Genomic DNA, 14123 nt, shown 5'->3' on the forward strand with positions numbered 1-14123 from the left:
GGGCGGGGAATCACCGTTTTGAGGGGCGGGTGGGGGTCAGCATCCTGGAGGAAGGGGCGGCGGTGAGCGCATCCCACCTCCCTCGCTCGGAGGAGGATCCGCGCCGCGCCGCGCCGCGCCGCGCCGTGCCGTGCCGTACCGTGCCGCTCCGCGTCGTGCCGCTCCGCTCCGCCCCGCCGCGCCCGCCGCGCCGCAGCCCCGCAGCCCGGCCGCCGCAGGGCCGGCGGGGAGCGAGCGGTAGCCGGCGGCATGAGGCGCGACCCGGCGCCCGGCTTCTCCATGCTGCTCTTCGGCGTTTCCCTCGCCTGCTACTCGCCCAGCCTCAAGTCGGTGCAGGACCAGGCGTACACGGCGGCGGTGGTGCTGGAGGGCAAGGTGCAGTCCGTGGGCCCCCCCGCCGGCGGCGGCAATGACAGCCGCGGAGCCGCCGGTCCTGCCGGGGGGGTTTTGGTCAAGGTGCTCGACCTGTGGCCCCTCAACAGCGGCGGGCTGCAGCGGGAGCAGCTTATCAGCGTGGGCTCCAAGGCGCCCTGCTTCAAAGTGAAGCGCAACCACCGCTACATCTTCTTCCTGGAGCCCACCGAGGAGCCGCTCGTTTTCCGCACCGCCTTCGCTCCGCTCGACACCAGCGGCAAGAACCTCAAGCGGGACGTGGCGCGGATCCTCTGCGCCGACTGCGGTACGGGCCGCGCCGCGGCGGCGGGGGGCGGCGGCCGGGGGACGCGCGGGAGCGGCGGCGGGGTGCGGCCGCGGGGCGACGAGTCCGTACCCCCCGGGCTGGGAAGGGGGTGCCCGGCGATCACCCCCCGCCTCGCCGCCGGCCGGCACCGGGGGCCGAGCCTGCACCGGGGGACTATGAGCTCCGCCGCGCCCGGCCGCCGCAGCCGCGCTCCTTCCCCCGGGCTCCCGGCTCAAGGTCCTGCCCCAGCCCCCCGGCGCCGTGCCAGTAGCGCAGCCCCGAGCCCCGGGGACGGGCCCGCAGCCCGGCTGCCGCTGCGCCCGGGGCTGCCGGCTGCCCTTCGGGCGGTAGCGCGCCGGAGTCCTCGGTCTCGGCGCTTTTCTAGCGTCCCCCGCCCCGGCTGCCGCTTCCCCCGGTTCGCCCGGGTGAGGGCAGGCGGCCCTCGGTCGGAAGAGCCGGTACCGGCTTGCGGTGGTGGCTCCGTTCGCTCTGCGCGCATCGGTGCTGCCTGATGCGCTCCTCGCCCCGGGGCATGTTTACTGATGCGGAGAGAGGCCGTTTCACGGGGGTGCAGGGCCTGGGGCAGATGCTGGCTCTCGAGGTGTGCCCTGAGTGCCGGGAAGTTTTGCCTCCTTCAAAATAACGGCCTCACCGTGTGAAGTTGGGTTTCTTTTGTTCGTTCAGCGCGTTTAGATGTCTCCCGACAACGCACTGGCGCTGCTCTCCTGTTGTGTGCATGCTGTGTGCTGATCCTCCACCACCTCCGTGAACGCGGTTATGAAATGACTTCCACCGGGAAGCGTTACTCTGTTTGCGCCTGGGTTTCCCTTGCTGTCCTCCTGCACGGCGAATACCTACGATGGGCTGGGCGGTGGGGGACCGCGCGAAGACAATGACTGCATTTTCCCAGGGTTAGGATCTGAGCTGACAGAAATGCCAGGCTGGACCCTGGTCCAGCTTGAACGCTCAGATACTGTGTCACAGAATCCAGAGGAGGCTGGTGTTAACCCGGGCAGTTCCAAGCACTGCGCCATGCCATCGGAAATGGATTTGAATCTCTTGTATTTAGTGGATTGCGGGGATATGCCCCATCCCTGGCAGTGTTCAAGGCCAGGGTGGACACAGGGGCTTGGAGCAACCTGCTGTAGTGGAAGGTGTCCCTGCCCATGGCAGGGGGTTGGAACTTAATGAGCTTTAAGGTTCCTTCCAACCCAAACCAGCCTGCGATTCTGTGATTGTGTGATATACAGGGCATATCTCCAGGGAATCCAGGTCCCTCTCTCAATGACAGTGCGCTGTACTTCCTCATCAGGTTAATTGGCCTTTTGCCTCATTAAAAGCAAAGGGCCTCATCAAGTTATACTTAGCTCTGTAATGAACACACGTGTGTTGTGGTTGTTGTGTTAGTAAAGTAGGTGTTTCTGGGGTGAATACTTTGCCATCGAGACTACTGTCCCCAGATTTTGAAAGCCAGACCTGTCTCTTTTTCTAGTTATCCAAAAGATAAATTTAGAAGATTGTGTTTCCTGGGAGAAAGGTGGAACCTTGCCTATCATAATATGTTGTTGAGGAAAATGGGCTAGGACTGCATACGAGAAAACTAATTTGGGAGACACTAATTTCATGTGCATCTGTATGTGGGCCATCGTGGACATAGAGAATTTAGTGAAGTGGCCGTTGCAGAGTTACAAGAAGGGAAAATGAGGGAATTTCTTGGGACTGTGGTCTCATCATCAGGTGAAACCACAGCACAAGGTACGTGGCTTTTATTGTTTGGGGTTTTTTAAGGAAGAAGGATTCCGAACTTGCACATCTCTGAGCAGCAGGGTGCAATTTTAAGAGGAACAGAGGCTGCTCCGTTGCTTCCTGGATCAGGCCCAGAGTGTTAACATGTAGGCTGATGTAACAAGTTAAGGTATGTCGTTCTGCCTGTGACACCCTCTCGGAGTTGATGCTTTTGTCTCTGTATTGTTGATGGTCTGAGCAGGGTCCTGGGCTGAGGGGCTCTTGCAGGTTGTTGTCTCAGCAGGGCTCTATGGCAGATTGCAGAAGGTAAATAAGAGCTGGTGGTTGGGAACTGTCATAACTGTGGTTTGGTTCAGTGATGAAGATGAAACGGGAGCCTCAGCCTGCTGAACTTGTGGTTCCCTGAGCACTTCATGCTCTCGGTTCAGCTGGGAGGTTACTGCTGAAGGTGACATTCCTGGCAGGATCTTCTGATTTGTAGCACCCAAGCTGCTGGAAAGGTAGACTGGGAAACCAGGCCACGGTTGCCCTCTTGCTCCTTGGTTTCTGCTGGGAGGGGAGATCTAGAGGGGTGCAGGTGGCTGAGAACAGCTCCAGAGTTGGAAGGCGATGAAGTGTCCAGGCACAATGTGAGCTCTGAGGGACAGCCAGGCTGCAGCCTTGTGAGGGATATTGTGAAGCCAGGGGGACAGATACCCGGTGGACTTCTGGGTGGGTGGAGAGGGACCTCGTAGCTCTGATCACTCCAGTCCCCCCACTCCGAAAGATGGAGGCCTCACAGGACCATCTTCTCCCTACTCTGGCTCCGTGCCTGGGTCTGTTTTCAGTGATTCATCCCGTTCTCACAGGCTAAGATGCTGTGTGTCCTCTGCTCTAACTGCTTGCTGAGGTCCAAGATGCGTTGCAGGATTAGGCTTGTGGTCAGAGCACCTGTGTGTCCCTCCAAGAAACAGTCTCTGCTGCTTGTACACCTTACTTGGAGGGGAGAAAGAGGGTGGTGAGGCTCTTCATGGGACCCAGACCCTTGCTGGACAGAGTATGGAAGGCTGGAGAAGAGGAAAGGGCAGCATGGGGAGTGGGAGGCAGAACAGGAAAACCAGTCTGTGCAGCTGGCCTGTGCTGGTCCCACCTGGACCGCTTTGTGTCTGTCCCCCTGTGCTGAGATCCAGCCATGAGGATTCTCGCTTTGACCAGCCCACTGCTGCTGGGCAGGCTCTGGAGGCTGGAACTTCCCTACCTGCCACTCCCCGAGGCACCTCTGCCCAGCCATGGCATCCCGCTGGCACACAGGGATTCTGGGCCCTGGAACCAGGATCCTGTGGGTCTCACCACCCACTTGCCCATCTTAAAACCTCTTCTGCACTGGGAGTATTATGGGTTTTTTTCTTACCGTTATATAATGATGCCTGTTATTGCTTCTCCTCCTGTCTCTTTACATCTTTTAGCTCCCTAATTTTGGATGGTCTTTTATCTCTTTTGTGCCTACATGCACAGATCAAGGTGGAAGAAACAAGTGCAAGGCACAGCGCTGGCTCTCACTGGTGGGGTGGCTGTGTGTTGTCTGGTATCCCTGCTGGGACCCCTCCTGATTTGAGTCCAGAAAGGGAGTTATGGTCCTGACCCTCCTGGTCTTTAAAGGTCGCTTGTGTCATCATCTGCTTTCCGTGAGTCCATGCTTCCCGTGCGGAACATATACTTGCATATGTTTTGTATACAGGAGGGGCTCTCACTGGTGTGGATTTAACCTCTTTGGGCTCTGATTTCTGCTTTCACAGAGGAGCAAATGTCTTCCTGCCTCCATATGCAGGAAGTTGGAAAGTAGCTTTAATTAGAGCTTGTGCATCTCCTAGAGCACCTCACCAAAAACACTGAGGAGTTCCAGGATGGAGTATGCGACCTGCCTGTAGGATTAGCTAAGCTTAGTCTGGGCATGTAATCTGCTGGTGGCAGATCCCCAGGAGGATTTGCAGGCAGAGGACCTGTTGTTGCGGCAGGTACTTCCTGGGAGATGAGGTGTTGGGGTTTGTTTCAGTCAGAAGGTGCTGTGGTCTTGGTGGGATCTAAGAACATGCTGGGGCTGTGGCATTGAACTGGGTGGCCACAAGATGTTGGGACCTCTTTATCTGTTGATTCTGGGAGGGAGATTGCTTACAGCTGGCTTGTGAGGAGAAGAGGGAAGCTTGATTTTGAAGTGCCCACTGGAAAATACAGCCCTGTGGATTACAGTGTAGGTGTTGCTGCCTGAAATAGCGCCGGCAACTTTGGTCCAGCAGCTTATGCAGAAATATCCCTCTCCACTGCCCTACACATCACTGGGCTTGCTCCAAGCCAGGCAGGCACAGGGGAAGGGTGTGTGTGGGCTCCAGCCACCTATGCTGGTGCTCTCCCTTCATCCCAGGACAGCTGTGGAGCAGGGAGCAGCAAAGCTGGATTTTCTCACGTGCCACCCTGCTAATTGGAGCTGTCTGAAGCTATTTCTCACCACCTTCAGAAAATCACACTTCCTTAGGTTCACAGAAGAGTGAAAACTGGCTCCCTTCTTGCCTTGAGTTTCTGCAGATGGGGAACAAGCGGTCACTTTGCTGTAGAAAGCTTTTACCCCTCGCAGGGATGGCACACATCTGTACCTGGAACAACAGAGGTTGTCCACTCCCAGGCACGTGCTGTGCATGGAGCAAAGCCTGGCTAATTTCTCAGTTGCCCCTTTCAGAAATGTTTGACTAAATAAAGCATCTCCCCAAGGATCTCTATGAGTAAGAGGAGACGAAAAAGGCTTCTGTGTGATCCCAGCAGTGCTGGTTTTTATATATAGGGCCTCTCCATGCACAGCCCCTGGACACCAGCTGCTGCTCGGTTGCTGTCTTTGTGCTCTGTTAGCTAATAACTCTTAGATATGGGCCCTGAAGCATAATGCCCTTTCCAAATCAGAGGCAACACCTTGGCCTGGGTTTGGATCTGGATCAGAAACTGGCATGTACTTAGGACCATAGAGGCAATACACTTCATCATTAGGCAAAAAGGGAGCCATGTTCTCCCGCAGCCGAGCTCCTCACTTTATTTGGGCTGTGTTAAGGCAAAATGCACAATGGTCACTAGGGCCTTGAGCCTTAAAGCAGGCTTAGGTGAGACCTTATAACAGTCTTCCAATACCTAAAGGCGGCTGTCAAGAAATCTGGAGAGGGACTTTTTAGAAGGGCCTATAGGGATAGAACAAGGGGCAGTGGCTTTAAACTGACAGAGGGGACATCAGGAGATATTAGGAACAAGTTCTTTATTATAAAGATGGTGAGGCCCTGGCACCGGTTACCCAGAGAAGCTGTGGTTGCCCCCATCTACTGCGAAGTCCTGCAAGGGATCGCCTGTAAGCTGGGCTGAGGATGCCTCTCCCAGCAGGATCCAACGGGTTTGCCAGTTCCTGTGAGCATTGCAGCATCCCATGAGGAGCAGCTGCTGCTTTGCCAGGTTTAAGGCATTGGATGCTGGTGCTGGAGTTGCCTTGTCTCCATTTGTCCTCCTGAGCTATGCTGTGACGTTGCTGAGAGTCGATGAGAGCTGTACTGCCTGAGAGCAGTGTGTAGGCTTCCCCAGCGAGCTGTGACGACCTTTGGCAGGCAAGAGTGTGGATGCAATGAGCAGGGCAGAGGCGAGCGGTGTGTGCTTGGCCAAGAGGAGCTGCAGGAGGTTGATCCTTGGTGGGGAGCAGGTCTGTGAGGCTGAGAGCCTGTGAGCAAATCTAGTTGTCTGAGAAATTCTCACTGCAGAGGAGCCCGAGTGATAAAGTGCTGGGGAGTGATAAAGTGCCTCCTCTGAGCCAGGAGGTGCTGGGGGGGTCTGGTAGTTTCTGTCAGTCCTCCTGTGCCCGCTGGGTGCAGCAGCATGGTCAGTGCTGGTGGGGAGCTGAGCTGGGAGTAGCAAAGATGTCAGTAAACCCCGCCTGTCTCTGCTCTCCTGCTGATCCAACGAGGCTGCCGGGATACGAGCACACCGCCTCCCAAACTGCTGCACCGCTCTTTCATGCCCACATGGTGCTGTTTGACCGCGGAGGGTCTGCCCTGCTCCCGGGGGTGTTCTCTGCTCTGTGCTCTGTCCGGTGCAGATGGTGGAGGAGCTGGGGCGGGCGCATGCGGCGCAGGGAGGCTCTGGAGGAAGCTCATCTCCCTGGCAACTTTGGCAGCCAGGCATCTGCTCGCCTACTGAATGGGGTGTGCAGCAGCCGAGCCCCTAAAGGGTGCCAGCACCTCACAGCTCCTGTCTTCTGAGGTCTGGGGGGTGGGTGGGGAGGTCTGCCAACTGCCAGAGGTTGTAGGGATGGAGTGTTGAGTCTGCAAGGGTATGCTAAAGATCAAAAGGAAGATGAATCACTGCTGCTCCTTCTCTGCCGAATGACCGTGCTCCCAGGGCTGGGCTGCTGCAGCTCGGTGCTGGTTGTATGCTGCAAAGCCAGTGAAAACGGCTTTCCTTTAATCCCCACAGCCCAGCTCCATCCTGGATAAGAGGGTGACAGGTCTGGAGGAGGAAAAGGTTCCCCAGAGCATGGGGTACAAGAGGGGAGCAGATGATTTGCAGCTTAAATGAAAATGATTTGTGTAACTCCAGGCAGGGAAGCCTGGGATGTGGTCAGGTAGGGGGAGGATCACCTCTGTGCTCAGAGGATTTGGGGAGAAATTCCGGATGGAAGTTGCAGCAGACAGCACTGAAGCTGTTCAGGGGAGGAGGAGAGTTCATGTTAGGGAATTAAAAGGAAATGAGAAAATAAGAGATTTGGTGTGTCAGAGAGGGACAGGACATGCTGCCTTGGAGACCCAGGGCACTGGTGTTCAGCTGAGCAGAGGTTTCTTGTCTCTGTTCACATTAGGGTCAGCCAGCTTTTGCTGGGTTTGTAGCCATGTCTTGACATTGCTGGCTGACTGCCTGTGCCAGGGAATCCTCAGGTCTTTCCTGTCTTGGGGTCTTTACCCCAAGCAATTGCTTCCTTAAGGTATCTCTGCAGTCCAAACCATGACCAAAGGATGAACTCCTAGAAGTGCTCCCCAGTATGAATCAAGGATTGGAACTGGGCCAGGCCTCATGGTGGTGGCATGGGCTGAGCATGGTGCTGGTGTGGCACCTTGGGTGGGCTGATGGGAAGAAGTTGTGTGCAGAAAAGAGGCCAGAAGATGGCAACAGTTCTGACAAGGAACAGCAAATCAGAGGTACCTGCCCTTCTGCGAGGATTTATCCCCTTGTCCTTCATAGCTCCGTCTGGAGCTGGCTGAGAGCTACTAGCAGAGAGAGTGTTTTGACAGAGGGTGGGCAGACACCCATCAGGAATGACCCTGGCATGGGTGACCTCCGTGCAGGCAACAAAGTAGCCTGCTCAGAGGATCTGAGACTAGCGACTAGATAGGTGCTTAGGTCCGTTGTCTGATGTTGTAGCCCAGGGACAAGATGCTTCTACTCAAAGCATCTCTCCCTGGTCAGGACAGTCCTTCAAGGTCTCTGGGCTGGGGTTGGTGGCTGCAGTGTTCTCACTTGTCCCTCCACCTGCCCCATGACCCGTTGTCTGCAGCAGGACAGTACCATCCTTTCCTGTATTTCTGTCAGTTGTTGTTTGCTGGCCCATGGAGGGCAGCTGAGTTCATCCTTGCAGGCTGGAGCACGTGTCCTGGTTTTGCAGGAATGCTTCACAGTGGTGGCCTCCCGGAGGAGAGCTGGCTGCTGTCTCTGGGCACATCTCTCTGGGATGGGACACACATGCTCAGTGAGCGGGTTTGTGTCATGCTCATGACAAATGCCCACCTCCCACCCAGCTGACCCTCACTTTCACCTTGTCCTCATGTGAGGGAACTGTCCTTTGCCCTTTTGAGGAAGGTGAGGGCTCTGGGAAAGCCTTCCCAGTGGCATCAGGTGTTGGAAATGAGCCTGTGGGATCTATGGGTGGGAGCTGGGCCCTGGGTCTGTTGGAGAGCATATCTTGGATGTGATGGTTTTTTAGGGCAGGTCTGGATGGGCAGTGCGGTGTGTGATGGCTTGTGGAAATGCTGGGGAGGATGGGAAGGCTTTGCAGAGCCTATGGAAGGACATGCTGTACTACTTAGTGGGAGAGCTAGTCAGGTCCTGCCAATTTGGGGTCAGAAGGCAGGTATTTGCATTCATTATAATCAATCGTTGCTCATCCACTTTTCATAATGGCTCACTAGTGCTGAAGTGCTGTTCAGGATCCTCTCGGTGGTCTCAGGACAGGCAGATGGCTTGGCAGGAGGGTGGGCACTGGAATTAGGTCTTCGTTCTGGGCTGTCTCAAAGTTGGCAGCAATGCACCAGCCCTGGCTGCTGCACTTGCCAGAGCCTGTCCCCATCAGACCCTGGCTCCCTGCTGCGGCACCGTCCACTTCAGCTGTGCAGGGTGGGCTGCACTGAGGTCAAGCCAGGGGGAGGTCAGGATCAGACATGGCCTCTGCTAATATAATGTGGCCTTTCCCAGCATGCAGAAGTGTGTGGATGTGAATACATTCATTAATATGAGTGGGCTGTCAGAATGCCTTGCTTGGGGGCTGGATCTTCCTGATCCAACATTGCCTAGTAACTGCAACGATGGGAACTGGTGCTTCTGGCCCCTGTCTGGACCTGCTGCTCTGGGTGTTCCCATCTTCCCACCTCCACCCCTCTGATATTCCTCAGCTTTCCTTCTGCATGGCTTGGTGCAGAGGAGAGGAGGAGTGGGGACTTGGGTGGCTGAGTCTCCCCTAGGCTGCTGTCAGCCTCAAGCCAGGCTGGTGGTTGCTGCTGGGAGTCCAGTCATCAGCAAGTGGAGCCCAAGTCATCAGCATCCCTGAGATGATCCACTGCCATGTGGGGCCTCATCCGCCTTCTCCCTGTGTCCCTGCTGAGAGAAGGAGCTGTCTTCTCATCCTGACTGCTGGGTTGCCTCTTGTGCTGCTGGCCCTGAGCTCAGAGCTGCCTGATGAGGCTGGTACAACCTTCAGCAGTTGCACATTTATGTTCTGTGCTGGAATGAAGTGGAGATTCCTGTCCTGGCAGGATCAGGTATGGTGGGCTGTTACCTGCTGGCTTTAAGGAGACCTGGAAACCCTTTCTTACAGTGCTGGAGAGCCCCAAATCTGCAGAGCTGAGACAGCAAGGAGCTGGAGGAGTCTCCCTGACAGGTCCTTGCTGTGGCTCCTGGCTTGACTTGGCATGCTCCATATACATGGCAGGAGGAGGCAGTGCCCATTCCAGCCCTTCTCCTCCAGCCTCTGGCAGTGCTGCTAGGCCCCAAGCAGATGGGGCAGGCATCAAATGGGTGTCCCACCACCCCAGTGCTGCCCTGATCTTTAACACTCCCAGAAAGATGCCTTGATGCCAGGATGCAGCCGGAGTGGAAGTCTGTGGTACGGAGGTGTCCTTCTTCTCTCTCACACTTTCTTCCTAGGTTGGTGATTTAAGCTGGTCTTCCTGGCATGGGGGACAAGAGGCTGGGTCTGTAGGGTCTGTAGGATGACTTTTGTTTCTCAAATGTTCAGCCACAACAGCAGCTGCAAGCCATGGCAAAAGCTGTAGGAGCCCCAGGCCTGATGATGCCCTAGAGCCCAAATGGGCTCACAGGCAAGGGGGGGAAAACCTAGAGGGGGTGAGGTGTTCTCGTGGGTTTGGGGGGATCAGATGCAGCTGAGATGCTGGGAAAGACCCTGAGGTTTTGGGACACTGGGTAGGATATAGCAGTAGATGTAGAATGGTTTGGATGGAAACTAGGAATTCTTCTATACCTAAAACACTAAAGTGCTGCAAAGCAGCAGGAATAGGGTCACCCAAAGAAGCTCTTTTTTCATACAGTGCATCGCTGCAGAATCTGCTGGGGCCACAGGGAAGAAGGATCCCAGAGGCTCCCAGAGGCCATGCCTGTGTGTACAGCATGGTTGGGGTGCACTTGCTCATTCTGCATTTTCCCAGATGCCTCATTGCCAGAAGGAGCAGGGAGAGGCACCGTATGGAGCTGAGGCAGTGCTGTGGTTATAGCCCCAGGAATGTGTTGCTCTGCAGGGAGGCAATGACATGTTTCCTCATTTATTGATCTTTAATTCCTCTGTGGAGCCTGATCTCCATTGCCTGGAACATGCTCCAGAGAAGGAGTTTTGTGGAGTATCTAAGCCCACTTCTAGCATCCAGGCATTCTGCGTGGGGGTGCAGCACACAAAGCCATCTACATGGATTGGTTTCAGCCCTTTCCCTGTGCTGCTGTGCTGGGTGCATGCACTGCAGAGAGGTGTGTGTGTGGCTTCATGCTCCAGAGGGAACTGATGCAGGCAAGGGGGTTGTGCTTGGAGATTTGGTTGAGTTCCCATCTGTGCCACTGATTGTAGGAAAGCTGCTTAGCATCCCCACACTGTGATTCCCTGCCTGGCAAGCAGGAAGGATGCTGCTTTGCTAGGGAGCAGGTAGTATGCTGGGTTCATATCAGTGTATCAGTATTGGTTATCAGCAGAAGTGGTAACGAAACCCTTCCTCCCTCCAGTGCCTTTCACTGATGGACCTCGGTGGCAAGGGACCTGCCTGGTACTGCGCAGCAGCATGTGGATTCTCCTTTGGTGGCCATCTAACTCTGAACATTTCCCAGCTAAGCTTGGCTCACAGGAGTGTTAGATGCACAGAGACATAAACCTGTGGTCCCCAAACCTACCTCTGATCTGCAGTGCCATGCTCCATCTGCGCTGGGGAGCTGTGACATATGAAGAGATGATTTCTGTCAGTCCATTGACATGCAGGCTGCTGCCATCCAGGCTGTTTTTCTGGTGCTCAGAACTAGCTAGGAGTGCTGGGGGCAAACACGGATCCCCAGGGGCACTTGATGCTTCATGATGGTGTGGAGAGAGGGTTTCCCAAGCTGTTAGAAGGCTAAGCAGCTTTGTGGTGCAGGCTGTGATGGAAGGATGCTCGGGTGAGGCTGAGCGGCTGGTCTGATGCTTACAAACTTCTTCAAACCTGTAACTGCTGCATGGAGCTGAAAGATTAAGGTTGTGTTTTGTGCGGCTTGAAATGACCCTGCTCTTGGGGATGCTGTGTGTCAGTAAATGTGACTGGAGGTGATGCAAACCCAGACAGGCAGGTTCTGTGTGCATGTTTACTTCTGCAGACTCTTCCCGGTGAGAGGAAAGACAACTGCACTCCCTGCCTGTGCTGAGACAGCTAATCTGGGAGCCCTCCTGCCTTGGGTCACAGACGGTTGCAGGCCTCTCCTTCCTTCCCAAGCACTGCAGCCTGAGTTGCCTTCTGCTCCATGTCATCAGAGCAAAAGCACAGAGACCAGAGCTGTCACACCAGGACAGTGCAGGTGCAAGGAACCGGAGGAAATCCTGTTGATACACCTATAGAAAAACCAACTTAATTTGCCAAGAAAGCCCATGCTGTCAATGTAATCAGATTGGGAACTGTGGATAAAGCTATGGGCATTGCAGGAAGGAGGCTCTGCATGGTTCTTTGAGCAAGGAGAGAAAATACCTTTCTGTGGTGAACTTTGAAACTGGCTGATGGCTGATGGTTGATGGGATGAGCAAACCTCGTATTTAGATATTAAAGCATCCAGGAGAGGAGCCGGTAACTGCCAAATCATAAAGACATGAAGAAGCTTGTTCAGCCTGGAGAAGAGAAGGCTCAGAAAAGACCTTATAACAGTTTTCCAATACCTAAAGGGGCTACAAGAAAGCTATAGAGGGGGGTTTGACAAGGGCCTGTAGGGACAGGACAAGGAGGAATGGCTTTCCCCCTTAATGTGATTTTAAGGTTCTGGCTTCAGAATGGCAGATAGGCACATTGGAAGGTGCCATTAGACCTTTTGAAACCTTCCTGCTGGGAGAATAGCTGTGGTTTTCCTGCAGTGGCTGGTGCTAAGGCAGCCCTGGGTGTCTGCAGGACTGCAGCTGCCTGTTGCTGTGTTGGGTATTGGCTGGCTGCAGGAGCTGTGAGATGCTGATGCTGAGCTCTGGGCCACATTTGCCTGCAGGAGCTCCTGGGGCTGGCGGTGGCTCCTTGCGTCATGGTGCAGGGCAGCTCTGCAACTAGAGAGAGGTCTTGCTCAGCCCTTTGCTCCTGTGCACAGTGAGATGTATGGCTGTGTGTGCTCTGGTGTGGGTTGCGGTCTGAGAGAGGTCACTCAGCCCCTGTCCCTGCACAGATCCCTGCAGGGCTCATGTCTGGGAGGAGGGATGCTGACGCTTTGTGCATAGGGCTGATCTCCATCTGGGACGTTCCCTTATGTTGCACAAAATTTACCGAAAGCATCATGTGAACCTGCTGGGAAGGGATGTAGAGTTTCCTTTCCCATAATCTCTTTTGTAATTCAGTGCCCTTTCCCATCACTCTGCCTTCAGGGAGTTTCCCACCCCTCACATTTGCCTGGGGATCAGGCTGAGTCCCAGAGCCAGGAGAGCAGCACTAACCCTTTCCTCCTCTGGGTAGGCAATAAAGTCCTTGGCACTTTCCTTCCCATGAGATGCCAGGTTAAATCTGACCTGAAGCACAGCACAGATGAGCTCTGCCGAGCCTCTGATTCTGGCCCAAAGACGCTGAAGAGCACTTTAACTCTAGTATTTATTAAGCAGACTGGTCCAGGGGCCTTTCCAGAGAACCCAGCAGTGCTGCTGTCTCTATCTTCTTTGGGCTGAGGGTGTAAGGAGCAGAGTCAGTGATGCTCCATAAGGCAGCAGCTCCTGCAGCTCTGCTGCCTGTTGTTGCCAGAGGCTCAGGTCCCCAGACACTGCACCCTGGCAGCCAGATTTGAGGAGGGAAGAGTGGTCCTGGTGATGGGCAGTGCTTGCAGGGGAGAACCATGCCCTTGAGTCCTCCTGTTGAAAACTAAGGTCTGCAACCTGCCAGGCAAATGATGTTCCCAAGAGAGTTGTCAGATGGGTGGGAAGGGGGTGAGTGTGGAGCCTGTGGAAAACGCACCATGTCCCTGCAGCAGAAACCTGCCCAGCAGTGGAGGTTTGGAGATCTTTGCTGTAACAGACACACACCTTCCAGCAAGTGAGGCTGAGAACAGGATTCTACGTGGAGCAGGTTTATGCTGGGCTAAACTCATCTTTTGTTGGAGGGTAGGGGAATTACATACATAGGGGCAACTTCCTGGCTCAGTATCTGAGGGAATCCCCCCTCTTGAATTCCTGCTTTCATGGCTGATGTTCTTCAAAATAATGGGATTTTTTTTCTCTCCTTCTCTGTGTAATGGATGACACGGGAAACCCTTCTGCAAGGAAATAAATTCTGCCTGTCACAGTGGCTTTCACTTGGCAGTGTTGAATTTCCTTCCATGCTGCTGTTGTCTTTCTCTCTTCCCCTTCTCCTCTCCTCCCTCCCACATACACTCTTCTCTATTGTACATCCTCAGCTTTCAGAGAAATAATTGCAGTTCAGCTAAGAAAACCTGAACATGTTTTTAATGACGGCTTTGGCTCCTTCTTCTGCAGTGTTCTCTGAGGCTGCACTGTGTTAAAAAGCTTCAAGGTGTTTCAATGACCTTTTTTTTCCATTTAGACCAATTTTTAAAGGAAATTTCCTGGAATTTCAGTATTCAGATGAGAAGTAGGAATATGGAGTTGTCCGGTGACATGAAATACACAGAATGTGCAGGCTGGACCTCAGCATCCCTTCTAGTGCTGGGGAGGGGGGTGTACTTAAAGGAAAAAATACCCTTGGGACAACCTAGGAAACAGAGAAGCCACCAACAG

At 54.5% G+C, this 14123-nt stretch overlaps 1 protein-coding gene across 2 annotated transcripts in view; it reads left to right on the top strand.

The window, feature by feature from the left end:
- Positions 1-106: 106 nt before the first annotated feature.
- Positions 107-14123, top strand: part of NRG2 (neuregulin 2) — a 152395-nt gene continuing 138378 nt past the window's right edge. Inside the window, exon 1 of one of the 2 annotated variants that reach the window (XM_030503835.1) lies at positions 107-679. In XM_030503835.1, coding sequence (XP_030359695.1) covers positions 250-679 — 430 coding nt within the window. In that variant the 5' untranslated portion in view covers positions 107-249. The remainder of the gene's footprint in view (positions 680-14123) is intronic. The other variant, XM_030503834.1, reaches the window with a different exon arrangement.

This window comes from Strigops habroptila, chromosome 12 (genome assembly GCF_004027225.2).
Source record: "Strigops habroptila isolate Jane chromosome 12, bStrHab1.2.pri, whole genome shotgun sequence".
Classification (NCBI taxonomy): domain Eukaryota; kingdom Metazoa; phylum Chordata; class Aves; order Psittaciformes; family Psittacidae; genus Strigops; species Strigops habroptila.